Source organism: Brienomyrus brachyistius, chromosome 10 (assembly GCF_023856365.1).
Source record: "Brienomyrus brachyistius isolate T26 chromosome 10, BBRACH_0.4, whole genome shotgun sequence".
NCBI classification, from domain to species: Eukaryota; Metazoa; Chordata; class Actinopteri; order Osteoglossiformes; family Mormyridae; genus Brienomyrus; species Brienomyrus brachyistius.
In genome coordinates, this window is record NC_064542.1 from 12914003 (window position 1) to 12941076 (window position 27074).

Genomic DNA, 27074 nt, shown 5'->3' on the forward strand with positions numbered 1-27074 from the left:
CAAAACTGATTTCATGATCAGATGATAAAATTTCATAAACATGTTATTACATTTCACCCACAGACCATTATACCTATACGAAATTAAAAATACAGAAGATATGCTATCATCAGCATTAGTCAATATGACTCTATTTTTGTTGGCTAAGTCCGCATGTATTCTCAAAGTAAATATCTCTTCATTAAATGTATAATATAAAATCGGTAATAAGTAAAAAATAATTGTACATGCTAGACTCTTTTCCAAAGGGGTAAGGAAGAGGTTAAAGTAGTAAGTAGCCGAGCTGGGTGAAAACGTCATCTTCCCGCGCCGTTCTGTCTTTTCCGTCTGCCTGTTTGAAAATGGCTTCTACGGTGTGGAAGGGGATTGTCGGTTTCGGGCTGGTAGCTTTAGCTCATGCAGCTTTCTCAGCAGCACAGCGTGAGTATAATGTAATCTCGGAAATAAAATAACACACTGCTTTGTCTGCGTCCTATCGGTAAATGCTGGGTAAAAAGCTAGTCAACCAGGTCACCGCAGCTAGTTATACTAATAAACGTGTGAAAAATATGCATAAAAGGTATTTAAAATAACACTGTTTTGTTAACGTGCACAGTCTAAGGTGAAGCTGGGTAGCGTATCTATACAATACCAATCAACATCATTGTTTAGCGGCTACTACGTTAATTTGAGGTTGTAGTTTATTTTCGATATTCCCATTTTTCCGATGAGAAAACTCGGTTTTTCTTTACATCGTGTAAACCGTATAACAATAGTTTGCTCACTGATATATAATGGGTTTTACCCCTTTAACTAGAAAACTATATGTTTAGATCCAATTCATATGCATCAATATGCAGACAACAATTAAACGTTATCTCACATTAATTTTAGTGGAATATATAATAGAAAGATTGATTTGAACAAGATGCATGCTTTAATTGGCTTTTTCCGGCCGCTGATTATAATCTTAGTAGGTATCTCTGTAGTAGAATGAATATGAAGTAGTCGGTTTCCGTGTGTATTTTATGCATGATTTGACTTGGTCGTGTTATGGGGTGACTTGCACAGCGAAGTAACGGATTAGATGGCCTGCTTCAGATGTGGGCCATTTTCACCATTAGGATCTTCGGCGTTTTTCTACGTCTCATAGGCAGACCTCTGATGTTCGGAGGATAAATGTAATTTTCCTTTTTTATCTGATACATGTACATACAAGCTCTGCTTTTTGGAATTGTATCAAATAATATAGAAAACAGAGTGAGAAAATGAAGCATATTTATTTGTTAAAATACTGTGGTGCAAAATTAGGGGAAGTTCAACTACCCCGCTTTTCAAGCATGCTCTGTATGGGCATTAAGATTGGAGGTTCATGGACAAATTACCCACAAGGGACTTGGTATACATGGAGCACTCAACCCAGCACTAACAGGAGTAATGGCTGCATCATCAGAATCCTTCCTGTGACAGACTAAATCCACGTTTTCTTGATAGCGTTGATATTCTTTGTACTGCAGTCAATTAAAACTCGCTCCCCCCCCCCCTTTCCTCTAGATCGATCTTATATGCGACTCACAGAGAAGGAGAATGAAACTTTACCAATAGATGTGAGTTTTCTGTTTATCCCTAAACACTGTGAAATATAAAATGTATATTAATGTTTTCCAGACAGCCTCAGAGTATTTAGTCGCTTCTTAAATTGTATTTATCTTCAGAATTTAAGAAATGACTTTGTCAAGCTTGGTTCACAGTATCTGTCTGTGATTACCCATTTGATTACAACTAGTGTGTTTTGCATCTTCCTTCCAGATTGTTTTACAGACTTTGTTAGCATTTGTAATAAGCTGTTACGGCATAGTCCACATTGCCGGAGATTTTAAGGACATGGACGCCTCTTCAGAGCTGCAGAACAAGTACGATTCTGTCCCTGTCGCATCTAGCAAAGCATATGCTTTGTGTCATTTGATCACTTGTCTGTTTCCCTCACATCCCTGTCCTGATGTGGTGATGCTGGCTTTTGGTTTGTAGGAACATGTCCCATCTGTCAGCATGTCGCCATTTCCACCTCTGTGAATGTTTCCCAAACATGGACTCTGTCTCGTCTTGTAAACCGCACGTAATTTTTTTTTTTTTTTAAAAACAGATCCTTCGACACGTTGCGAAACATCCATCTTTCTACATGTTCAACCACCGGGGCAGAGTGCTCTTCCAGTCACGGGAGCCGGACCCCAGACTGACCCCTCAAGCCCTGTCATCCGACCCTGTCCGACAACGCAAGCTGCAGTTCCACTGATGCTGGCCTCCTCCTTTACCCTTTTCTATTCCTTTTTCCCACGTAAACAGACTGGCTCCTTCTTTGGTGGGCCGGAGTGGTATGGGAGGTCAGGGTCTGAACAGCCTGCTGATTTTAAATTTTTTCTCCCCTCGTCCTCATACTCCAGTAATTCTTGAAGCACGTTCCGTGACCAACAGATGCAAATGTTTAACCCCAAGGACTGTGCCAAGTTCTTACAAGTAAATAAATGTTTGGATATGGCCATAAAATCCTAAAGGACTCCGTGGTTCGCTCTCATTCCAGACACCTGCATAAACGGTTGCAGTGAAAGTGGTTACTCTCAAGATTTACAACATCCAAAACACTCCTTACGTTGTGTCCAGGCAGCGCTTCTCGCTGTCATGCATGTCTACCTTGTGCATTGTGGTTTTCGATTAAAACGAAAATTAATTTCCATAGTCGGTATATTTCCTTGCATTTCAATGCACATGCAGATTTTCAATTGTTGACATACTGTGCAATAGTTTACCATTGTTTTAGGTGAATTAGCAGGGGTGCAGTGTAACTAATCAAGAAAATCCCAGTTCCTTGAACTTAAAATGTGAGATTTTGTATTGAAATTTTCATTAGGATATTTTTATACTAAGTTTTTTTTCCCCTCATAATTTAAATTCCATGTACTGGATTAATTTTTATGGAAATGCTAATTTGTTAAGCTGCAAAGATTCAAGATGCTGCCACTCCTGAAAATGGCCTTTCTAGTGGATCAGAAGTATTCAGTTAGGAGTAATCCATTCAGTAGTTTACATGTGCTCTGTAGTTATGAAATAGCAGGTAAATTGTGATTAAACCATTAATAAAATGTTAGAGTATAATGCAAACACCTTCCACCTGTGCCAAAAGTTGTCATTAGTATGACTAGCATTTCTTGACCTACAATATTTACATTTGTGAATAAACGACAATACAGTGGCCAGTGGAAATATTAAATCAGCCATTTGAAGTGTGTAAAGATGCTTTTCGCTCTTCTGGTATTTTTACGTCTGACCATTTCAAGATTAATCCCATTTAAAGTGCTTTTTCTGTCAAATTATGAGCAAACCTCATTCTTTACAGGAGTTTATTCATTTTTCATTCTTTAAAAAATCTTAAAAGGTTCCATTTAATATATAGTTTACAAAATGTTCTTTATACACTTTTAAAATATTTTCATTTTATGCTCTGGTAAGAATACTGTCCAAAAATAATCTCTTTTTCATGTATGAACATTAAAAAGTAGTATACATCTTTGTTTAAAAAAAAAATAAAATGAAGCGGAACAGGAAAAGGGGGTAGGGTCTTCCTCGGCACGCTTGGAGTCATCCTGAAGGTGAGCATGTAGCTGGGGGGTTGGGGCAAGGCATTCTGGGTACAGTGTTCTGACATGGTGGCGATGAGGGTGGCCTTGGGTGAGGGGGCGACTGAAATTTATGCTGAATCAAGCAACACACCTTCCACGTGGCTGGCAGATCAACAGATCTCGGTGGGGGGGAAACAGGCACACTATTGCTTCTTAAAATGTTGGTATGTCTGCCTGGACAGTCATTAAAAAGGCGTAGAGTGACATGGTTACAAATGTACTGCTGTCAGGAAGGGAAAAAAAAAGTCACATGGAAGAGCTGAGGTAGATATGATTGCTCGTGTGAGCACTGGGACTACATCCACATGTCTGTGCCTGCCCTCCTGGACAGCGCCCCCATGAGTCAGCCATGAGCTTCTTAACTGCGGCCTATAGGGGGCGCCTGAAGAGCAGAGGGTGTTTCCTGTTCCTCGGGAACAGTCTGATGGGTTGCCCATGTGCACTGAGCAGCGTGACACATCTACCGCCCTAAGACGCATTTGAGTGAGGAAAATAAATACCCAGAGACTCCCTGGGAGCAGGTTATGAGCTGGTCATGTGACTTGCCTTACCCTATGTGGTAGACCACAGCTTCGTGTGCCTGGAGGCTCCTAAGCCAGATGCTCGGGCCTTCAACCCCAACCCCTTTGTCTATAGGGACCCCAAGTGGTAAGCCTGAGGGGCGACCACTGCCTGAAGGAAATGGGCCCAAAGATGTGCTTCGTTTCCCCTTCCGTTTTTTTTTCCTTTTCACTGTGCTGGACAGAAGCGCTCTCTTTGGTGGTGGGAGGGAGTGCACCGCTGGGGTGGGTCACCCTCTTTGTTCCCCACCCGCTCAACTGGGTTTGCACCACCCTCCCTCCACGCATGTGCTACTCCATTAGTTTTTCTGCCACAAGTCCTCCATGTCTCGCTCCCTGTGGGCCCTCGCTGACTATCTACCATGGACGTTGTTGACGCGAGCAGGCAGAGCAGATAGTGGCCGGCGTTGCTCCATCTCCTCTAGGGCTGTCTCCAACTGCTGGATCAAGACCCGCTTTTTAAACCTGGGGGGGGGGGGGCAAACATGAGACACAAAGGTTTTCCCCGATGATTATTTCTTGGATATTCTGTCGCTCTGCCGTGTCTAACCAGCCTGGAAACAGGAATGGGGAAGAGGTCGATGGCCTCACCTGGCAGCCTCCTTCATGGCGTGACGGATGAAATACTCCCGGACCTCTATGGGCCCTTTCACTTCCTCCAGAAGCCGGAAAATCGACTCATAATCTGGGGGGAAAATAATTCACCGTGATTGGTGGGTTGACCAGGCAACAGACCAGACAGGAACATTTTTCCAGGGACTTACTGCGGCCGGGCTTCCGGACCTCCTTAATGACCCGCGTGCGGAGCTCAGCATTGCTGCCCTCCAAGGGCAGTGTGACCACCGCCCTCGGCACAGCCGTATCCCCTCCCCCCATGACCCCCAGCTGGTTGGGGAGAGTCAGGTCCTCGCAGTTCTCCACATGGTCGGAGGGAGGGCTCTCATCCAAGCCGTCCTCAAGCCCCATCAGGTCCCCCGTCTCACTTGCACACGATCCCACCCGCTCCTCCAGCGTGGCCCCTCCCAGGCCGTCCAGGCCCTCGGACCACCCATCACCCAAATCCACACCTTGTGCCCCCTCCCCATTACTCTCTGCACCTGGAATGCTGTTCCCCTCCACTCCTGCAGGGAGAGACATACATCAGAAAATCAGTACAGCGACAAACAGACACAAATAATGTGTGTCTCTCTCTCTCATATGTACAGTACTGTGCAAATTCTCTTAAGCAGTCTAAGAAATTATGTTTAAATGATCTTCTTATTGGTGTAAAACTATGATATAATGTCTGTCAAAGTGAGTCACCCTAACCATTTTAAAAACCTCTCAAGTCTCCCCAGTATTTGCAGCAACAGTCCAACACTCCCACATATTTTTTGACTGGACCACAAGCACACCTTGGCTAATCAATAGCTCACTGACTTTTTAAACTAATTAATTAAATTGTTTCATTCCTATTCATTGTCTCTGCACTCTGACTGTCATTTGGTCTATTAAAATGAGACCCCCGAGGTCTAAAACAGGCCACATTACTGCAAATTGCAGAACCCATTGAATCACGTGATTGCGACACAGCACAAACTTATGTCACGGTCCCCACAAAGTGCAACATGTAGACACACCCCCAGCTTCCACTCCCTACCTTTGGGTGAAGAGAGGGGCTTGGTGAGGCCAGTCTGGCCCGGGACACCTTTCCCCGTGGGCCCTTTCCCCAAGACGTGGTTGGGGACGGCGGGTGGGGTCTGTGGCCGCCTCAACAGCGGCGACATGCTCCGTCTCCTTTTCGGCATGCCCCCCAAATTTGGGTCCCCCATGTTCCCCCTCTTCTTGTTCTGAGGGCCTGCCACAAACTCGTCCGCCTCGTCAATCATCATCCCCTGAGCCCGAGGAGAGGCAAAGGCACAGAGAAGGGGGTGGTTTAGGATCAGGGTCTGGCACTTTGGAGAAGAGGAGAAACTCCGAGGTTTGCATTTATCTCCACTGATTGGCCGGTGATTTGTTGACATTCTGTTAGACTGATTCACTCAAAGCATCTGCGACCGCTTCTACATTAACATGCCGCAGTTCTGCCTCACCCGGCCCACAGCACTGAGTCCTGCAAGAGTATAAAGGCGTTTTCCATTTCACACCATGAGTCACCAGGCACAATCCAGGAGGTCTGGCACTGACTCAAGAAGTGACTCTTCATTCACTGTTTGAAACCAAGACGTTGTATGCCGGAGCTAATGGAAGCACCCTGGGCGGCCCAGCCCTGCCCACTGATCACGGCACATTTTTATATACAGAAGTCATGCTAAGGTAAAGCAGCCAGCTAGCTACAGTTTGCTGTGCTGCGCTGTTAGCTTTATCAATGATGCATTTGCCTGCCTGTACGCGTTGCTCAGCACGCTGAGCCAGACCGTACCTTCTTGTCTTGCTTGAAGGGGTTCCCAAACGGTGTGCAGGCGTTTGGGCTGGTCAGGGTCGATTTCCCGCAGGGGGGCCGGCATCATTTTCAGGTACTCCTGATAGTTGCCCATTTGGGCCACTGGAATGCTATGCATGTAATCTGTCAGCCGGTAGAGAGACCGCAAGGTCAAAACCAGCAACGACTAACCCACAGCAAACTTGTTTTCAACTTTGTAAACTAATAGCTCAGGCTCCTGAACAATGTCTTTGTGATGAAATATCTGTTGTTTTCAACGTACTGGCTACAGGCGTTGATTTAATTTATCTGTCAAATGAGCTCCAATCCACTAACTAACTAAACACGTTTACAAGTAAAACTCAAAAATGCAAAGCAAGCAACGGGCAAATTCCTCATTTAAGGATTCTGGGCTCCAGCATCCTGTACCTTCATCCTGCCCCCGGAGGAGCTTCTGTGTTTGACGTAGCAGGTTGGAGCGCATGCGGGTCAGCTGGTCCAGAAGGTTCCGCCGGGGAATGTCATAGGCGTTCCGGTATGCCTGGGGCTTCAGGTCCTGGAAGGAGAAACATATATTTGTTTTTAATTGGTCCAGCAGTGACACTTCTAGATTTGTTTGTTCATAATACCTCATCTCTCCTCTTTTGACGATACTAACTATTATCCAGAAAACAGAAGAACACAAAGAGCATTCAAAGGTGAAAGTTCATGTTAAGAGTACAAATCCAGACCAAGATTTTGTTTCAACCAACCAGCTGAGTATAGAGCGTCACATTCACAACTGGTTGGATGAAACAAAGTCTTGGTTTGGATTTGTACTTTCCGGACCTGAGCTTTCATCTTTAATGCATAGATAGAAACTTAATTTATCAGAAGACATAGTTTTGTTATCTGTTCTAAGGCCTGATCTGGCCATATTTTAATATCTGTTGATGCTGTTCTGAAGCCAGTCTAGGGTTCTGTTCTCCATTCTGTTCTGAGGTGAGTCTGGTACCTTGTTGAGCAGGGCCACCTGGAAGCCTGCAAACTCCTTGAGGTTGAAGTCAACCAAGCGTAGTGGAGCCTCCCCACTGACACCCTGCAGCAGCTGCTGGAAGTCACACCTCTGGGCCAGGGACAGAGCACTCGAGTGGTTCCGCACCTTGATTCCCGGTCTCCTGGGGGGGCCTCTTTCCCACCAACACAATCAGGCGGTCTGACTCGATTTTAGCCTGCAGATGAACAGGTACAACCCTGGAGTTTTATTGGTCAATCGGTTGTTATAATCCGTGCAACCTTAATTGCTTAGTTTACAATGCCTTTCGCTAATTCATCTGAGGCGAACCTTCAACAACCCAATCGAAGCGAAGACTAGATTTGTGTCATGAGGTTCGGGTCGCCGTCAATCTGGGACACCCACCTGCTGGCTGAGCTTCTTCAGGTAGGAAATGACACTGTAGCTGAGGCCACAGTCCACATTGTCGGAGATGAGATTGGGCGCTCCCATCATCCTTAGCGCTTTCTTAAGTGGCTGTGTGAAGAAAGAGGAACCACGTGAACGCAAGATGGCCATCGGAGTCATGCATGCACCAACTCAACTGGAACTGTAAGAATCAGATATGATGCCCAGAGATCACACTAGAGATAATACCCAGAGATAATCCACAAAGATGACCCCCCCTTGAAATGAACTTAAAGTCCCTCCAGAGATTCATCCAAGAGATGACATGACAAGCAAAGATGTTTATGTAAAACCTGGAAGTTCATGTTGTCACTATAGCTGGTGCCTGAGGGCCTGTATGGCCATTTTCACTGTTCCTCGTCCTTACCAGGAGGAAGTATGGGGGCATGGTCTTCAGATATATCTCGAAGGCCTGTCGCCACTTTATGTTGGGCTTTAGCTTGTGCACCTTAAACAGGTCATCTGTTGGATGGGAGAGAGAAACACCATCAGGCCACAGCAAAAGTAACGACTGAACCAAAGAATGGGAAAAAGGCAGACAATGTGCCTTTGGAGGATGAAGTGAAGAACAGGAAGTGATGTACTTTACCCAGCAGCGGCAGTAGGACAGGGTAGTTATACGGCATGACAAAGAGGTTGACGCAGGTGAGCGTCGTGCTGGCTTTCAGATAACCGAAAGGCTGGCCCAGGTCCGTGTGCTTCCCGACTGCTGTTCACAAACACCTGGGCCGTGAAGGAGACACGTCAGTCTGATCCCAGCTGGGGTAGGGAGTGTCACTGGGTGTCAGCGAGAGATCCTCATACCTGCCAACACACATGTGGGGTCTTCCTTTCCAGGATGTATTGGGTCAGGGGTGAGGGCTCCAGCTCAAACTTGTCAAAAGGCAGCTTGTCGATCACCATGGGCTCGCAGTCCACACAGGAGAAGCGCACCACGGGTGTGAGCTGTGCGTGGGGGCTGTGGGAGAGCAAAAACACATAAGCAAGTGCCACGGTTTTCGCACTGGACCCTCCTGCTGCTGTCCCAAGGGACGGACGTCTGCGTGGGCACCTCTCCAGGAAGCCAAGCAGCAGGAGAATCTCGACTTCACACCCGAAGGAGGACTGAGGATGTGGAGGCTCCGGAGCACCGGAAACAGCTTCGGTTTCCTGTTCCAGCTCTGGGAGGTGCTGGGATCCAACAGCTGGCAACCACTGCTCCAGAGCCAAGAGCGAGACTGGCTTCACTGGCATCCATCCACATGCTAACACAGGCTAATGCGCTAACCCCAGAAACACAGGCAAGCAACTGTCGACTCACCAGGGCTGGCGAGTTCTGGTCAGGCCAGAAGGACTCTGGGATGGGCCAGTGGCCCACAGGTACCCCGGTCTTGGGGTTGGGCCGCACATAAATGAGCTTGTGGCAGCTGTGCCAGGACTGTGGTCCTAGGCTGGGTGCAGGCCGAGTAGGATCCAGTGGGCCGTCTGTGAAACCAAAACATAGCTCATCCCCGACCGCAGTCATGGGTCACTAACCATCCAGAAATCCCTCATTCCAGTTATATGTACACTCCGACCCCATGTGAATCTCAGAGATTAATTAATCATGCAATTCAATCAGAAATTCCTGCACATCATGCACAGATCATGTTGTGAAACAGAGAGTGTGAGTCCTTGTAAACAAGCAACATGCTTCATGTTCGGTGATCAACGTAGCAGCCCATCGTAGCAGATAAACGGGGGCGTTGTGTAAAGCCAGATGGAGGAAGGTCTTCCAGGACCAGGAACTGCATTTCATTCATCCAAACTGGGGGGGGGGGTCGGAAGCTCTATGGCAGGCCATACCTTCACCAATCACGGGGGATCTGGACCCGTCTTTTCAAAATTGATGACTACGCCACTGAGAACCTTCTGGACCAGGGATTCCAGGCACTGGTTCAGCATGCGCTGGGTCTTCACACAGTACGACCGTCCTGAAAGGGACCACAGAGTCACTGAATGAAGGAACCACGCATAGAGTCTTATAGGTGAACATACGCACCTTCCAGGTGTCAGTTCCAAATCACTGTGAGGATCATCCATATAGGTGATATTATCTTCATATTTAATATTGATTTTTAGCTCTGATGTAGACACTGCACTATAGAACTGTTGACTTATTTCAGCAGTTTAGAAATTCATCTGTTTTGTTTTTCTGCACAGCAAAGTCTATTGTCCAGAGTGACTAACAAGCTCACAGCTGTAGCTATTTATATGGCTGTCAGCTCATATTCTGTTATTATCGGTTTCCCTCTTGGTCCAGTATAGCTTTATATTTTACCATGATTCACTACTGGTGCGTTTCAGGGTTTACTGGGAAATCAAGGGAATTTATTCTGGGACTGAAACCAGGCATCTTACACGTCTTGATCCAAAACACCAGCTGTGTACTATTTGTCTCTATTCATCCCTATTATAATAATCTCTAAAAAGCACGGTGGCTGACTTCAAGACCTTAGCCTGACAAAAATTGGTACACGGCTATTTAAGTAGTCTTCTATTGATGTTCTGCCCAGGGGGGAGGAGAAAAGGTCATGAGCTAGGGTGGGCTCAGGGAAGGGGCTGTGCACGCACCTCCCGTGACCTCGCACATCTGCGTGATGGCGGAATCGTCGGTGGGTACGCTGCCCAGCTGCTCGCTATCCGGGGTGGCCGCTCCCGACAAGCGGAGCACCAGGGCGAAGAGGCGTTGGTCCCAGCGGAAGGGCTCCTTGGTCAGCTCGCTGCCTGGCAGGGGGGAGTTCAGGGGGAGGTGCAGCTGGAGGAAGAAGGGAGGGAGGAGAGATGGGCAGTAGCAGGGTGTAGGAAACAGAAAGATAGAGGTGTGTGTGACACAGACAGACAGAGGAAGGTGTGGGAAGAGAGACAGGAAATAATAGGGTATAGGAAAAAGATCAGAAGTAGCAGGGTACGTGTGACAGACAGGAAGTAGTATGGTGTAGGAGAGACAGGAAGTAGTATGGTGTAGGAGAGACAGGAAGTAGTATGGTGTAGGAGAGACAGGAAGTAGTATGGTGTAGGAGAGACAGGAAGTAGCAGAATATGGGAAAGACAGACAAGAAGGGTGTACAAAAGAAAACAAGCAGAAGAAAATAAGAAAAGTATATTTTTAGTTTATAGTTTATAGAATAAAGGCACAAAAAAATCAGTTTTGAAGTGTGAATATGCTTGGTAGCTCTATCTGTCTGTCTCATGTCAAACTGAAATCTTAAAAAATCTTCCATTCAGGAACAAAGCACAGCCACATTTCAAATTTCACTCTCTCTGCCACTTAGGTGAGACAGTATAAATAACAAGGGGGGGGGGGGGCACCTGCCTCAAGGCCCTATATCAGCTGTAGTCAATGGGGGGGGGGGGGCACAGATCTCACCTCATCTGGCACCCCAGAGTTGTGTGTCAGCTTGTTTCCATCCGTGATGGTGATGATCACAGATGGCTCCAGGAAGAAGGGGTTCCCGTCCCTAGGGAGAGTATAGCAGCAGGTGTTGGGGGGGCGGGGGGGGTGTTATCAGATAAGCAACCAACGGCAATAGTGAAAACCGACACCAAGAACACGAGGCTGCGCAGTCTCATCGACATTTTAGCCTCGAGCTTTAAAACCTGTAAAAACTAGACGGACTGTACAAGACACAAGTGAACCTGCCACACTCATAGCTCAGCATGGGTGTGGCCTGTGCGTAGACGGGGCCTGTGTGGCCTGTGCGTGGGCGGGGCCTGTGCATGGGCGGGGCCTGTGCATGGGCGGTGGCCTGTGGGGCCAGTGTATGGGCGGGGCCTGTGCATGGGCGGGGCCTGCGGGGCCTGCGGGGCCTGCACGCCTACCTGCCCATAGTTGTCGATTCCAGAGACAAGGCGGTTGAGGTTGAGCAGGTCAAAAGCGGTGCGGAGAGCCTGGCCCAGAGTGGTCAGGCCAGAGGCCTGAAGGTTCTTCAGCTCACTCATGAAGGTGGCATGGTTTTCCTTCCACCCAGCCTGCAGCACATAGGGCACACACACACAGGAGGCATTATACACACAAGGACATAGCTGGGGTAGCATTACAGATACAGGAAAAGAAAAAAAAAAACAAAGACAAAGCAGATTATAGAAACTCCAGTCGCTGAATGACTCCATACTGAAGCAGGAAGGTATGATTTGTTCAGGACATATGTGTGGTAAGGGTGAGGCAGCACCCCCCACCCATTCACATTTTTAATACCAGCCCCCCCCCCCCAAAAAAAAAAAGCTCAGACAGGAACTCATATCCCACTGCCTCAACTGTGACAGGATTATCCCAATACTTAATCATCACAATCCCAATACTTCGATGTGACTGGATTATCTCACCGTCTTAATTTCATGGGATTATACCACTATTTCAGTGTCACTGGATTATCTCACTGTCTCACTTTCATTAGACTGTACCAATACTTCAGTGTCACTGGATTATCTCACTGTTTGAGGATTATACCATTACCACAATGGTAATGGTGCATCTGGATTATCTCACTGAGACAGGAATATCTTTATACTGAGTCATCACTGGGTTAACTGGTACTTTTTTATTGAGTGCTGTGGGGAAATTCTCTTTTCACTTGTGACACCTCACTGTGACAAAATTATCCCACTGCATCACTGTCAAAGAAATATCCCACTGTCTAACTAAGACAGGATTAATAGAATATAATAAAACAAAGATACTTTATTCACCCCCGTGGGGACTTCACCTAACCCCATCTTGTTCAGCATGAGAAACACAGATAGGTGAGAGCAAGCTTGGGCATCACAGTGCAGGTCAGTCAGCATGCAGCACCCCTGGAGCTGGGGGTAAAGGGCCATGCGACCGTTCAATCACACAGACAGGCACAGAGGCTAAACCCACTGAGCCACACAGCATCCCCTAATACCTAATCATCACTGGATTATCCCACCGCCTCAATATCAGTGGAATATCTCACTATGACAGGATTATCCCACTGCCTCACCCTCACAGGACTATCCTAATACCTCACTGTCAGATGATCATTCCAGCCCACTGTATCAGTGTTGCAGCATTACCTCACTGTATTACTAGCACAGGGCTATCTCACCATGCTGCTGTTACAGCATTACATCACTGTGTTACAGCGTCCGGATTACATTTACTCTAACCCACAGGCGTACATCCACAGCATTCGACAGATGCAAGAGGGGGAGGGAGGCAAATAATGAGAGAGAGAGAGAGAGAGAGAGAGAGAAAGAAAGAGAGAGAGAGAAAGAGATATAATAGTACAGACAGGATTATCTTTTCAGAACACAAGTGGGGTGTTTGTGGTTCTGTATCACCGCTGGGGGTGAGGAGGTTGCACATTTGTAAAGGCGTAAAAGGCACACAGACAGGCAAACAGCAGTAGGGGGGCACATGTGCTCGAACATGCACACACCGCAGAGAGCAGGGTGGCCTGGGAGAAGCATTTGTGAGGTGACGGAGGCGCGTGGCAGACGGTGGCGCTCGCTCTGAATTATTCAGCGACAATGGACTGATTTAGCTTTTCTGTTCACATCCGCCTTTCTTTCCTTGTGCATTAAGAATTCATCGCATCCGCATGGGGCTGACTGTGGCCGCTGTCCATGCTCCCACACCGGTGGGGAGAGAAAGTACAGGGCGGGACGCAGACTGGAGGGGGAAGGATGGAGGATGGGGAGAAGGGAGACACAGAAGAAGGGAGCGAGAAGCAGTATGTCGTGCTGTGCCAAACGGCCGTCGTATTGGGGAACGCTGTTATGATGTCAGCCCCCTCTGATAGCAGGTGTGGGGGGGGCGTGGCAAGCAGGTGTGACAGACAGCCTGACACAAAGTCATTGCACTGCCCTCTTAATGTCACTTCTGCCCTCTAGAGGACTTGCAGGGGAGGAACGGTCACCAACACACACCCAGGTCAATAAAGTCCTTTAGCTCATAATTAAGTCCCTAGACCAATCGATCAGGGTTCTGTGGCTGTGTCACTAAGATTCTTTATTTGCAGGGTTTAAGCTGCAAAACCGTGTCAATGTGACAGCTTTTCAGCGCCCCCCCCCCCCCCCAACATCAAGTCAGAGTCACTGCAATCAGCCCTACCTCATAAAAGACCCCTGCCACAAGTACAGAGTTAAAGAGAACTTAAAAAAGCGAAAGTGCACTTCAACCTGAACTTATCTGTGAAGAATGAGGAAAGAAAAACTGCTGCAACATAGACAGCTCTCTGAGAAGAGAGGCACCGCGAAAAGCCTGTTAGATCACAGCATACATCAGCCATACTGGAGGACGACAGCGGAAACAGGGCGGCTGTGTAAACCTGACAGAAAGCCCAGCTGTTTATGTACTGAAGTAAATCACATTAAAGTGTAACTTGTTGAAATGAGCTTCAAACTACTAACACTTACGCACACTGCAGACCAATGATCACCATTCCAATTACACCCTACAGACCTGTGATTATCACCTCTCATATACCCTCCAAACCTGTGATTATTTATCCTTATGCACCCTACATACCTGTGATTATCACCTCTTATATCCTGCCAAACCTGTGATTATTTCTCCTTATGCACCCTACATACCTGTGATTATCACCTCTTATATACCCTCCAGACCTGTGATTATTTCTCCTTATACACCCTACATACCTGTGATTATCACCTCATATACCCTCCAGACCTGTGATTATTTCTCCTTATGCACCCTACATACCTGTGATTATCACCTCTTATATACCCTCCAGACCTGTGATTATTTCTCCTTATACACCCTACATACCTGTGATTATCACCTCATATACCCTCCAGACCTGTGATTATGTCTCCTTATGCACCCTACATACCTGTGATTACCTCCTCTCATATACCCTCCAGACCTGTGATTATTTCTCCTTATGCACCCTACATACCTGTGATTATCACCTCTTATATACCCTCCAAACCTGAGGCTGTCATTTCATATATTCTCTACAGGCCTCGAAGTCCCTTCAGCTAATGACTCTTTGATGTAAAAGTGTCTTTCCTCATGTCCCATGCCTTTTCATCATAAGCATTACAAACCCATTCCATTCTTTAGTCCCCCCCCCCAGCAATAAATCTACTGGCTTAATTTCCTCCTCATATCGATGCAAACTGATGTACCTAAAACAGAGAACCTACATGATCGTGTCACGTGGCAGACGAGACTTGAGGCCGGAAACATGCAGAGGCAGGAAGGTGGAGCCGACTGCAGCTCTGGGAAGGTCTGCCCCGACCTACTGAATCCATGGCACGGGTGTCTCAGCTGTCTGCCTGTACTCCACACCCCTCGCTACCCTGATTCAGGGCCAGCGATCACAGCGGGGAATGAGAATGATGATTACAGCCCCAAAGGCAGGACACAGCGAGCGAAAGAGACACATGCCCATCGGGGGGCCATCGGACTTCTGGCAGGACCGACTTCTGGTCGGCTTCTGAATAACTGACAGGGGAAAAGAATAAGCTGGCTGGGGAAAGGGCTAGAAGGGAAGCCGGCGCGGGACAAAGAAAGGGTGCCAGGAGGGGGGGCGGCAGTGGTGAGGGTGCTGTGGGGGATGAGGCAGCAACAACAGGAGCATCTGTACTTTCATACTTGAAGAAATACAGTATTGTCTGTTTTATAGAAAAAGCTTTCTGTCCATATTATTTGTTATTTGTTATTCTACCACTGTAGTATTCTCACAATTCTATGGTTCTATTTTAAATTCACTGCACCAGCTCTAGGAGTAACAAGACACATTTTGTTATATGTGAACCTCCATATGCCATAATGACAATAAAGTTGAATTGGGTTCAATTCAGATTAAAGCTCCGCTAGTCCACTGAAAAAAAAAACACCTAGCCACAAATGTGGTCTAGCTCCCTGGGGGACATATACGATAAGAGAAATCCCTGCAACCATCGCTGTGACCATCCCACCCACCCCCAGCGGCAGTAGGCCACGCCGACGTGCATGCGGCATCACAGCTGGCAAGGTGAAGCCCTAATATGCAGCACTGGAAAAAGCACGTGGGACCAGCAAGCAGTTCTCCTAATGCACACGGATGGCTTCCGCCATATGCATTTTACAGTGTATTACACAAACAGGCACACCAGCATCCCCCCCAACTGCTGAGTCTGCAGACACATGACACCACAGTGGCCGCAGGGGAGCCAAATCATGTCATACAGTAACGCAAGATTAGTAAACACTGCTCTCCTTACCGGGGGGGGACAGTCCTACATGCTTGAGACTCTGTATGCAAGAAACACATGTGCCAGAATCTTCAACAAGCAGCCCAGGAGTTTAGGGAATGGGTTTGTCTCCAGAATGTTGCAGTTTGCAGTCCAAGGTCGGGACATACTGAAGTACTTTAATTACAACTGCATCAGATGGAGAAACCTAAATTCTGAACGAGACCAACTTACACTTCACTGACCCACAGAGGTCCAAAGAGTGTGCTTCTCACAGGAACAACTGCATGTTGGTAAAAAAATTATATATATAATTATATTAAGCAATCAGAGATGTGAGTATAAAGCTATGGCTGCCCTCCAGTAAAAAGCACTGGGGTCCTGACTTGAACAGCATACTGGAGTTTGAATGGGCACCCTGCCCACTGTGAAGCTCAACAAAGGCCTTGCTCAAATGCCCGGAGCTCGTCTCCATCCTGTGCCATGCACGCTTATGTATGCTTCACAGGGTAATGGCTACGGTCTGTTTCTATAAAACCTGGCTTTGTTAATATACAGCCTGTCCCAAATTGGGCTCCGCTAACAATCCTTGCTGAGGCACAGAATGCCTTGACTTTCTCAACTTCTGGCAGCATCATAAATTACTTTCTAAGACCTGCTGGATGGTTCTCTTTCATAAACTGAAAGTATTGCATACAGAGGACAGTGGGAGGGATTGGGTGTGTGGGTGTTTGTCTGTATGTGTGCTGGTATTGGGGGACAGGAAATAGATTGTTTACATGGGCACTTAGTTTTTAAAAGATAAAATCAAAAAGAAAATTATAAAAATTACAACTTGTGTGGAAAAATAAAGGTTATTAAGGAAATATCTTCCTACATTTTCTCACACAGAAGGGGGAGACAAGTTTGAGTGGCCCAGTCTGCGTCGGCCAATGAGAGCGACTTTAAGGAAGCCACTAAGCGGATGCGAAAGAAGAAAATAGGACGAGATGCAGCCCAGTTGTCCAATCCGGGACGAGCTAGTCCACCATTGCGTCACACGTGACGTCAGTGTCGATCATAAATTTCCCCGCCTCCATCTAAGCGTTCGAGAGCTCTGCTAGTACAAAAGCAAAATGTCCGCCATGTTCCGAGGCTGCGCTGCTCCGGGTCTGCGGGTATTTTAACAAAAATTAGTCGTTTTCACCGCCGGGAGGCCACCCAAACCCGCAGCTACGAACCAGAGGGACAGTAGAGTCTCACTGTCAGAAAACATCTCGCCTCAACCACATCAAAACACAATTTAACAGTATTTATTTACCTTAACTCCGTATGGTGGCTCATCAAATGTAACTAGCATGTACCTGTCGCCTCTACTAGCCGGGTCTCGGGCGCGCAGCTGTTAAAGAAAACGAAACAATACACGTTATTTTCGACTAATTCGACTCTCAGTTCCAACAAGGCAACATAATATACTGAGAAGTCGGGGTAAAATTACTCTTTACCTTCATAAAGATCTCAACCGCGCCTTTAGCAATGTCCAGATACGTCGTACCCAAATAAGTGCGCTGATTCATAGAAGCGGACGTGTCTATCAGGAAAAGTAAAATAGGCATTTTTGAAATACAGAGATATAACTATATGCTTACTAAAAAAAGACAATGTCAACATAGGACCTATCTTGCGGCCTGGGCGTGTATATGTGTGTATATATATTTGTTTTAATCGCACCCCCCTCAAAAGAGGGTCGTACAGCCACCCCTTACTGCCGCCTGACTCTATCTGTCTTTACTGAGCAGTGCTCAGGCTCGCGCTGATAGAGAACTTCTCTTCCGAACAAGCTGAACCGCCCTCTTTTCACTGTCACCATGGCATTGGCTGAGCCCGACCGCTGTAACCACGCCCGTTATAAATATGTAATAAGGTTGGTGAGAGCTCCGCCTCTCTCTGCATAATAAGTACAGGAACACGGATAAAGGAAAAATCTGCTAGGCACTTTAAACTGTGTGGCCTTGGCATAAAATTATTATTGTTTCGCCTTTATTGCGACGGCGGTGTGTATGTATAACTCTGGTGAATAGGTAAACAGAAGCGCCACGCGATTCGTGCGTTATATGAACATCATAAAGCCCCCCACCCTTCGTGTTCTTTTTCAGTGTTGTATAGGGGGTGGGGATTTGGTCTTTGATACAGTTATTGAAATATTTCACACCGCGTTACGCTCCGTCGATTGTTGAGAGAAACACAACGCCTCAACGCGTTACAATGCAACTGCTACAGTGTGTGAATAGACTTGTTATGTATGGGAAATTCGTTGTGGGAACAGGGCTCCCCGGTCGGAAATTTTGATAACCATATCTGGAAGGATTGGACACTCATGCTCGTGTCATGACTTCGTAAAAGTATACAGAGGGCGGGACATACCTTGCAAGTAAGTCATGGGGATAATGTTGCGGTAGGCTGACGGCTGAAGAATTAATTGTGTATGTGCAAGACTGCGAGGTGCACTCTGTTTACTCAGCTGTACATCTTCTGACAACTCTCTCTTCATAGTCCCTCTGATAAGGTCAGGTCGCTGGCGATTAAACATCCTATGCGGTAATAAAAAAAAAACAAAAAACACCCGGACTGACATAACGCCAAATTCTAATAAAAATATTTAATCCCTGGAGATATTGTTTACAACAAAAATATACATTGCAAAATGTACGTATGGGTAGAATGGAGCACATAATCTGAATATACATCAGAGTACAAACGGAAGAGTTAATTTTCTTGTAGTGTTTGTGCAAAGACGGCTCAATATATTTGCTAGTCACTCTGATATAGTTAAGTATAGGCCTACATAACATGCGAAATTTGAATGATTTTCTGCGATACAAAAACAAAAAACAGCAACCTTAACCCTTACCTTAGTGTTACGGGTTCTGCCACACTTTCCTATGTGCCCTACACTGATGGCTAAGGACATGACCTCGACGTAACCTCAAAGATGTTCATTCGACTGGAAAAGGGCCATGTTGCTGTAACTATCAAAAGTTCTCTCTAGCTTTGTCTCTGTTACCCCCTGCCCCCCAACATACACACTCACTCACATAATTTTATATAAATTTTTGTCGCTCCTAAAAAAAAGTGTAGCAATTCATTATGAGAATTAATCCCAAACTTGACAAACCCCTTGACTGTATCAAAATAACACTGATGGGTCTTCACAAAGCTGATGCTATCGTTTATTTCCTAATATATATATCTGAACTTTAAAAGCTAAGCTTTCTGGAAAACGTTACAGGGTCGTTTGTATTTTTTACGTCTTACCGCGAAATAAAATTGCCCATTAGCACAGTACTGGTCCACATAAATTTTATGTTTATTTTCTCCAATATGCAGCCATCTTGACGGCAAAGGCTATGTTGGACACATTGCAGATGTTAATGGGACGGCCAAGGGTAAGGCAGTGAAGGAATTGTTTTCATTCCACATAAAACAAATGGAAGTACTGTATGTAAAGAAATCTAGCATGAACACAACACCCCGTTAAATAAACAAATAACATACCAAATAATAATAGCAAAACACAATAATCTATAGCGCAGAAAATGAGAATTATATGGCGAGGAAAATAGTGATGGAGACATAACATTATGCAGTTTTCATAGGCCTATTTCATAGTGTCTCACACATTGTTAGATGCTTAATGTCACATCTTGGAAGCAGGGTGTAGATTTTGAACCATAACTGTTTTTTGTTTTAAAAGAAAAAATGCAAAGCGCGCTAACATATTTGTAAGGGCAGAGGAAGAGAGAAATTATTGTCATTCACGATTCAGAAACTAAAACTTAACAGGTGTCATTGTCTTAGCTGCAACTTTTGTAATCCACATGTTTTGTCTAATGAATAAGTGCATGGTGAAATAGTCACAACAAGTCACAGTTATGTAACTTTAATGTGCTGACTGTACCCTCGCGAATTTCATTCTGCTTTCATGACTGTCACACCTGTGTTTAATCGGGATGAACCGAATTCCAGACTGGAGGAAAAACACAGTTTACATTTTAGTTAGAAAAATCATTACGTCACTGGCTAGCCGTGGAGGAATTCCCGAGACCCTCCACTATCCCAGCATCCACCGTGCTGAACTGCAGCGCATTGACAAAGAAAATAACAGCAGGGTGGGATTTACCACAGTACCTAGCTAGCTTGCTAGGTAGCAATATAACGGACTAATTAAGGGTACGTCTTATCTGTTAATCCAAAAATTTAATTATCTGTAGTGGCGAATAAAAATAATGTAAAATGCAGATGTATTTGCATATCGGGAGTTATCCTGATAGTGTAGCTTGCTAAAAAAAAGCTGCTGCCATTGTTCACCCCATTCGTAGCGATGTATTTCATTATCCCGGTATACGTCGCTGTTGTATCTTTTATTTTTAAATTATTTATGACTACCTAGATAACAAGCACACGTAGTTATTTTTCTTTTCAATAGTGTTACAAACGACTCCTCGGTTTGCTGTTTAGCTAGGTATCGTGTGTTAACCCAGGTAACTCGTAAGATCTAAGTAAACTGTTACTCAAGATGCACTTTAAGGAGTTTATATAATACATTATTAGTGGTGGTGTCCTGTTTCGGTGAAGTTTTAGGGGAACATTTGAACATGTTAGAAAGTAGTTTCTGTTGACCGCTGATACCGGTATGGTCTGTATCAGTTCTGGTTGGTCAGGGGGGAGGTAGCTAATTCGTACTGAAAGGAGAGTCGGTTGCAGTGTGGGCTATTGATCGTGTTTTGGCAGATTTAATAGTTAGCCCGCCGGCGCGTTTTTTTTTTAAAAAAGCTGTTTTAGTACTTCGGAAGTGTGATACAGGGAATGCCTGCCGGCGCGCGGCGGAGCGCGGAGCCGAGACGTGACGTTTCAGGTTGGCAGTCTCAGGTCGCGCGTGTAAACACGGTCACGTGACTAGCCACGTGTAGCTACCGTCGTTCTGTGCTATTTAAAGGGGAATACCCCAGTCGCCCGTAAATGTCCAAATGTCACCTCCGCACTGTTCACGAACTGCGCAGATTCAGATTGCGAGCCGAACGTTAACTGGTTACGCTTAATTTAAACAAAGCTGATTTCAGTGGGACCTGGCTGAGTATTTAGCGTAGCTTTCGTGAAGTGCCCTACTTGGTGACTGGCTACGTTCAGCAGGTCGGGTCGGTGAATCTGTCCGACGTACTTTATTTAGCTTTCACATAGTGCGATGTTGAGGCAATGTTTAGAACGTGTTGTCTTTCAGTGTAATGAAATGTAAAGTGAATATGGAGCAAATTACAAGCACGTATATATTGCAAACAAAGTCAATCCAGATTTTCTGAATATATAGCGATACTTTATTTCTTTAATGCATTTTTCAGCACTCATTTTTCCTCACGGTACGTATGCTGCACTTTGCAACGCTGCATTTTTCTTTGCGTTTCACTATCTGGCCTCATTTTGACACGGTATGGGCGGTGGGTGTGTCGTGTCTTACCCAGTCTACCTGCCTAATTTGTATATTGCACGTATGTGCATGCGCAGTATTACCACTTTACATGTTTTACGATTGTGCACGATTTGTGCGTCTTTCTTTTACGACATTTTCACAACCCAACAAACGTTGTTAATTGAATAGTTTGAACTATGGTTTTGGGAGACAGTTGCATGGCAACTGGATGGTTCCAACAATGTAAGTTGCTAATATACTAATGTTCAGCCAGATATTCCGATTTTGGATTCTGTATTTTCTGTCTGTTCAATAAAAGTTCTGCAACTGCCCTTGTGTCATAGTGCATGTTTATGGGTTTCTTAAGGTACCCCAGTCACGGCGGGGTGACCGTAAATGTCCCTGACGGTTGTCACTATTAGTCAAAAGATGATGCCAATAGAACAAAACTAGACAAAACGTCTTTTTTTTCTTACGTCACTTATTTGGAGAGATATAAATATGGTTTCCATAAACGCAAAATAATCAAAACTTCATATTTCAGGTTGGAGTGAACCAAAGTACCATGTGGCTGGGTATCAGCAATTTCAACTGTAAGATTTCTTGATAGTCTGAAAGTGTCACGCCAGATGCGTGAGAGTTGGCAACCCTGTAATGGAAATATATTTCAGATATGGAATATTTAGGTAATTGTGTTAACAGAAAAACAATACAGACGACCGGAATGAACACTTAAAAGGAAAAACAAACAAAACGCATTTTCCCGGAATTATAAGGCGGGTTCGCTCATTTTGTGAAAGAAAATATGTACGTACGTCTGCGCATGCACAGCATTTTCGAGCATTTGCAGATGTACGAGATCCAAATCAGGCAGATGGTACGGATCGGGGTAGTCACAACATACAAAGCCCCGCCTACCATGTCAATAACATCCGTTCGTCCGCACCGCCTCAAAAAGAGGCCAGAGTGTGGCGCAAAGAAAGATGCGACGTAAAGCTGAACAGATGTAATAAAAAGAAAAATGAGTGCAGAGCAAAGCGAAAGAATAAGTAAAGAAAACTATATATATATATATATATATATATATATATATTTTTTTTTTTAAAGGCTTCGATGTAATTGTGACCTGCTGACAATGCTTATACAAACATGCAAGATCCTCAATATGACTCATACCTTGGAGGGTCCTTGATGGAGTGACCATGATGGCAGCATTCCAGAACAGAGGTGTATCTGTTAAACATGCAGATAGAAAATGTGGCATGTATCGTAGTATTAACACTGACCAGGAGTCGCGTGTGTTGGTGCCAACAATGAGCCCATTTTCATCCTCTTTCCCCTCTAGAGAGCTTGTGATGTTTCTAAGAACTCGAGTGGCGAGTGCAATCTGAATGCAGAAGGAACCCCCTGACTGCCAGACGGGTGAGTGAGAAAGAGAAAAAGAGAGGGAGCGGGACAGGAAGTGAGGTCATCGCGTGCCAATGCAGCAGCAGAGCCGATTGTCTGATTCAGCAGAGGGCAGCCTTCCTGTGTTCGTCTTCCCCACGGAGCTGGTCTTCTATGCTGATGAGCAGGCCTCGCACAAGCAGGTGCTCACGCTGTACAACCCCTATGAGTTCGCCCTCAAGTTCAAAGGTCAGTGAGCGGTGCTTCAAGCCGCCACCCATCACCACTCAGCATGCTGCTATGCTGTTCCTGCTCTGTGGGTTACCGGCTCCTTTCTCCAGCTGACCGTCAAGCAGCAACAAGTACCTTGTTGACAGTCAACTGGAGGTAGACAGACACAATAGAGCCCAACTGCCCAAGGGTTGGGGATGCGTTTAGCATAGGAGCTCAAGCAGGACTCAAGTTACACACCAGAACTCAACTGGCGGGAATGTAACACCCTGATGTGCACAGATGTAACACACCCAGGAGCTGCCACATGTCATGGCTAGACACTTCTCCCAATGTCTCTCTTCTTAGTACACTACCGCTGTGTGTAAATGCTACAAGGCACTGTGTTAGGACTAGGGTTGCAAAATTCTGGTAACTTTCCCGTTAATTCCCATGGAAAGTTTCCACCTTGGAATACTTCCAAAATTCCCCCATTTAACTTCCCATGGAATGGAAAGTTTCAGCCCCTGTGCAACCCTGACATCTCTCCTTTCTTCTCCTTCAGTGCTATGCACGGCACCCAGCAAATATGCCGTGGTGGATGCCACGGGAGCCGTGAAGCCCCAGTGCTGCGTGGACATGTGAGTAGGGCCTCCATGTCATGCCAGAGGGTCCTGGCGGTCAGTCACATGGCTGCAGCTGGTGGCACAGGTGCTGCCGCCATCACATGTGCCGCTGTACGGATATGTTTGCCAATTTGCATTTGACAGTAAAGCGATGGAACAGAAAGCTGGAAATTTCACAGAATCGCAACACTGAAAGCTTAGAATACTGAAGTATACTATGCAGTACTGTTTCAGGCAGTCAAAGAAATGGTGTTTAAATGATGATCTTGGTGTAAATCTGATACTATGTCTGTCAAAGTGTGTTAGCGTCACAATTTCAAAAGCTCTCGAAAAGTCACCATAATATTAGCAGTAAACATCCAGTGTTACTGCAGTGTTACACCCTTGTATGTTTTGATTCTACCACTTGCATACCTCGTAAGGCTAATCAATACCTCACTGACTTTTAATGAATTAAGTTAGCTGGTGGTAAAGTACAATTAAAACATAGAATGGCTGAGGTGCCCCTAAAGAGAGGTTTGAGAGGTTAGGAAATATAATCACTATGAAATACTCATGTTGTTGATATTTTCCTCCTGGCTTTAACCTTGTTTTGTCTGTGTGAGAGATGAAGTATTCAGATTCAGGCTTCATCCCTCGCTTCTGGCTGCATAGTGGGTGAAAGTTTTGCCGTACAGCTTTCTGACCTCAACTAAATCACCCCCTTCCCTGGCAGAGTGATCCGGCACAGGGACGTGCGGCCGTGCCACTATGGCGTGATGGATAAGTTCCGCCTCCAGGTGTCAGAGCAGAGCCAACGCAAGGCCCTGGGCCGCAAGGAGGTGATGGCCACCCTGCTGCCCTCGGCCTCCCAGGAAGCGACGCAGCCCCGTTCTCAGGAAGAGGAGCACCGCATGAAGGAGCAACTCGCTGACAGCGTCTTCTTTGAGCAGGCAGCCTATCAGACAGGTAGGGTGGGCCAATGGGGGCGTGGTCACACACAGGCCCCTCCCAAAACCATATTTTTAAAAACATGTGGAAATCGATTGGATCCAAGCTAGAAGGTTATTTTTTTTGATAGTGTGTGTTAAATAGCATTTGGAACATTAAGCATAAGTAATTCAAAAATACTGGTTTAGGATAAAAAGTCTGTGTGTGATGTGTGTAAAAATCCAGATTTGATTGTCTTGATTAATGACTTGAATAATGAATAATCCAGGGATATTTAACACTGGAGTGGCACGGTGGTGCAGTGGTTAGCAGTGTTGCCTCACACCTATAGACCCTGGGTTTGAGTCTCCGCCATGGCTGTGTGTGTGGAGGTTGCATGTTCTCATTCTATCATCGTGGAGTTTCCTGCGGATCCTCTGGTTCCCCTCCTCCATGGTCCAGAAACACGCCAATGTGAATCGGAGTTGACAAATCGTCTGTAGGGTGTGAATCGTGTGTTGGTGTCATGTTTTGGCTTTTTTCCTGCCACTTGGTTGTAAATTTCGGGGTAGGCTCTGGACCCCCTGAAGCCATATAGGACAAGCAGGTATAGAAGATGTGTGTTGAATACTTTTGAATTTTAAGTTACTGTCATTACAAGTACCACTAGATGGCAGCAAAGTTTTGATTAGAATCTTAACACTTTTAATATCAAAAGTGTACCCTGCGCTAAATTGTTGCCTTGTGAGGTGCAAGTAGTACAGTGGCTCTGTGTGGCTGGCTGCCCTTGTGCTGATCACTGGGTGTACCTGTGTGCTGCCCAGAGAGCCGCGTGGTGTCCGGGGGCCCCAGTCTGCTCGCCGTCCTGCTGGGGCTGGGCTGCGTGGCGGCCCTCCTACTTCCCACCCTTGGCGAGCTGGACTCCATTGTGCCTGTCTACCTCCACTTGAGTGTCAACAAGAAACTTGTTGCTGCCTACGTTCTGGGTGAGCAGGAAGGAAATCGATGCCGTTTGGCATCTACATATATTAATTAGATTTTCTGTTCTGTTTACCCATTCAAACAGCTGGATATTTTAACTGTGCAAGGAACTATCAGGTGTAATAGCAAAACCAGTAAAACCTTTGACATGAACAAGCAAACTGTTCTGTGTAATCGCAGCTCTTCCGGTTCCCTCACGTTTGTTTTCTTTTACAGTAATTCAGGACAATTTTCTCTCCATTGTCACACAGGTCTTCTCACAATGGTGATTCTGCGGCCATGAACCGGTGCCCTAGAGAGAAACAAAGACACGGAGGGGACAACTGGGGAAGAGCAGATACACACACGTACACGCGGCCCTCGTGTGTCAATGAAGGAGATGCTGTGCGGGAATCCCTGCCCTCAGCTAACAGGACAATGTCTCAGTATAAACACTACACCCAGAGACACATTGAGGACGAGAATCCCATCATGCACTGGGCCTTATTTATAGGGCTTATGATGGACAGATAGCACAAGTGACAGAACTAAGGGGGAGCAGGTGTGTAGGTTGAGTAAAGGCATAGGGAGACCTTTATTAAAAGCTCTGTTTGACCTAACGCCCTTTGTCCTGGTATCTGTATGGCTGTGTGTGTGTGTGTGTGTGTGTGCACCTGCTGTCAACTGCCTGCATCTTGTTTTCTTCCTGTCACAATCTTTCATGTTGAAATGACACCTGCGACGCCCATTTCATTGCCGCCTGGTTTATGCTCGTTAGGTTTGACAGGGATAATGGCATTAATTTTCCACGCTGTCAGTTAGCAATGGGTGGGAGACAGGAACTGTGCTTTCGGCATCATGTGCTGTCAGTTAGGGTCCGTGACCTAGCAGAAGTGCCTCAAACCAGTAAGTGATTCGTTTTTTTCCATCTTCACCACATCTCTGAGGTCTGGGGGTCTGTAACATCAGCCTTCTATCGCACAAGGTGAGCCTTACTGTCGCAGACGGTCCCACTAGTGTGAAAGTGAAGTGCTTGTCTTGAATTACCTTACTGAGGTCACTGAGCAAATGAGTGTACAAAGGATGAAGGCGTATACTGAGTTGTTGCATCAAATACCTGAGAGACAACTGATCAGTGAAACGACTGAAGACACCTGAGTGAGTATAACTCACATCCTCCTAGTGGTTTGTGTGGCTGCTCTTCATCCAGGTGTTTTCGACGACTATGAGAAAAATCATCAATATGTGCTGGTTCTGCGAAGATGGTTGTGATTAAGGTACCTCATTGCTCTGGAGACACT

General features: G+C 45.9%; 3 protein-coding genes across 7 annotated transcripts; 2 read left to right on the forward strand and 1 right to left on the reverse strand.

The window, feature by feature from the left end:
* Nucleotides 1-295: 295 nt before the first annotated feature.
* mmgt1 (membrane magnesium transporter 1) lies at nucleotides 296-2712 on the forward strand. The gene is given in 5 exon segments (XM_049028163.1): nucleotides 296-420; nucleotides 1534-1586; nucleotides 1789-1892; nucleotides 2123-2139; nucleotides 2142-2712. Coding segments are annotated over 5 exon segments (384 nt in total). The 5' UTR covers nucleotides 296-341; the 3' UTR covers nucleotides 2273-2712.
* Nucleotides 2713-3362: 650 nt separating this feature from the next.
* On the reverse strand, nucleotides 3363-18134 carry ints6l (integrator complex subunit 6 like). The gene is given in 23 exon segments (XM_049028164.1): nucleotides 3363-4678; nucleotides 4805-4898; nucleotides 4978-5334; nucleotides 5853-6087; nucleotides 6615-6644; nucleotides 6646-6758; nucleotides 7044-7170; nucleotides 7609-7764; nucleotides 7766-7825; nucleotides 8014-8124; nucleotides 8423-8517; nucleotides 8645-8759; nucleotides 8761-8778; nucleotides 8860-8994; nucleotides 8996-9013; nucleotides 9356-9519; nucleotides 9880-9891; nucleotides 9894-10007; nucleotides 10648-10831; nucleotides 11444-11534; nucleotides 11900-12045; nucleotides 17540-17617; nucleotides 17724-18134. Coding segments are annotated over 23 exon segments (2676 nt in total). The 5' UTR covers nucleotides 17835-18134; the 3' UTR covers nucleotides 3363-4566.
* A 2171-nt stretch (nucleotides 18135-20305) lies between these two features.
* mospd1 (motile sperm domain containing 1) lies at nucleotides 20306-26393 on the forward strand. 5 transcript variants are annotated; one of them, XM_049028158.1, is made up of 7 exons: nucleotides 20306-20448; nucleotides 23028-23104; nucleotides 23195-23317; nucleotides 23844-23919; nucleotides 24620-24852; nucleotides 25638-25799; nucleotides 26046-26393. In XM_049028158.1, exons 2-7 carry the CDS (start codon nucleotides 23074-23076, stop codon nucleotides 26075-26077), a joined length of 657 nt encoding a protein of 218 aa, XP_048884115.1. In that variant the 5' UTR covers nucleotides 20306-20448; nucleotides 23028-23073; the 3' UTR covers nucleotides 26078-26393. The 5 variants fall into 5 exon arrangements, with proteins under 5 accessions (XP_048884115.1, XP_048884119.1, XP_048884116.1 ...); XM_049028162.1 differs by having other exon boundaries at nucleotides 23198-23317; XM_049028159.1 differs by lacking the exon at nucleotides 20306-20448 and adding an exon at nucleotides 21061-21413.
* Nucleotides 26394-27074: the final 681 nt, after the last annotated feature.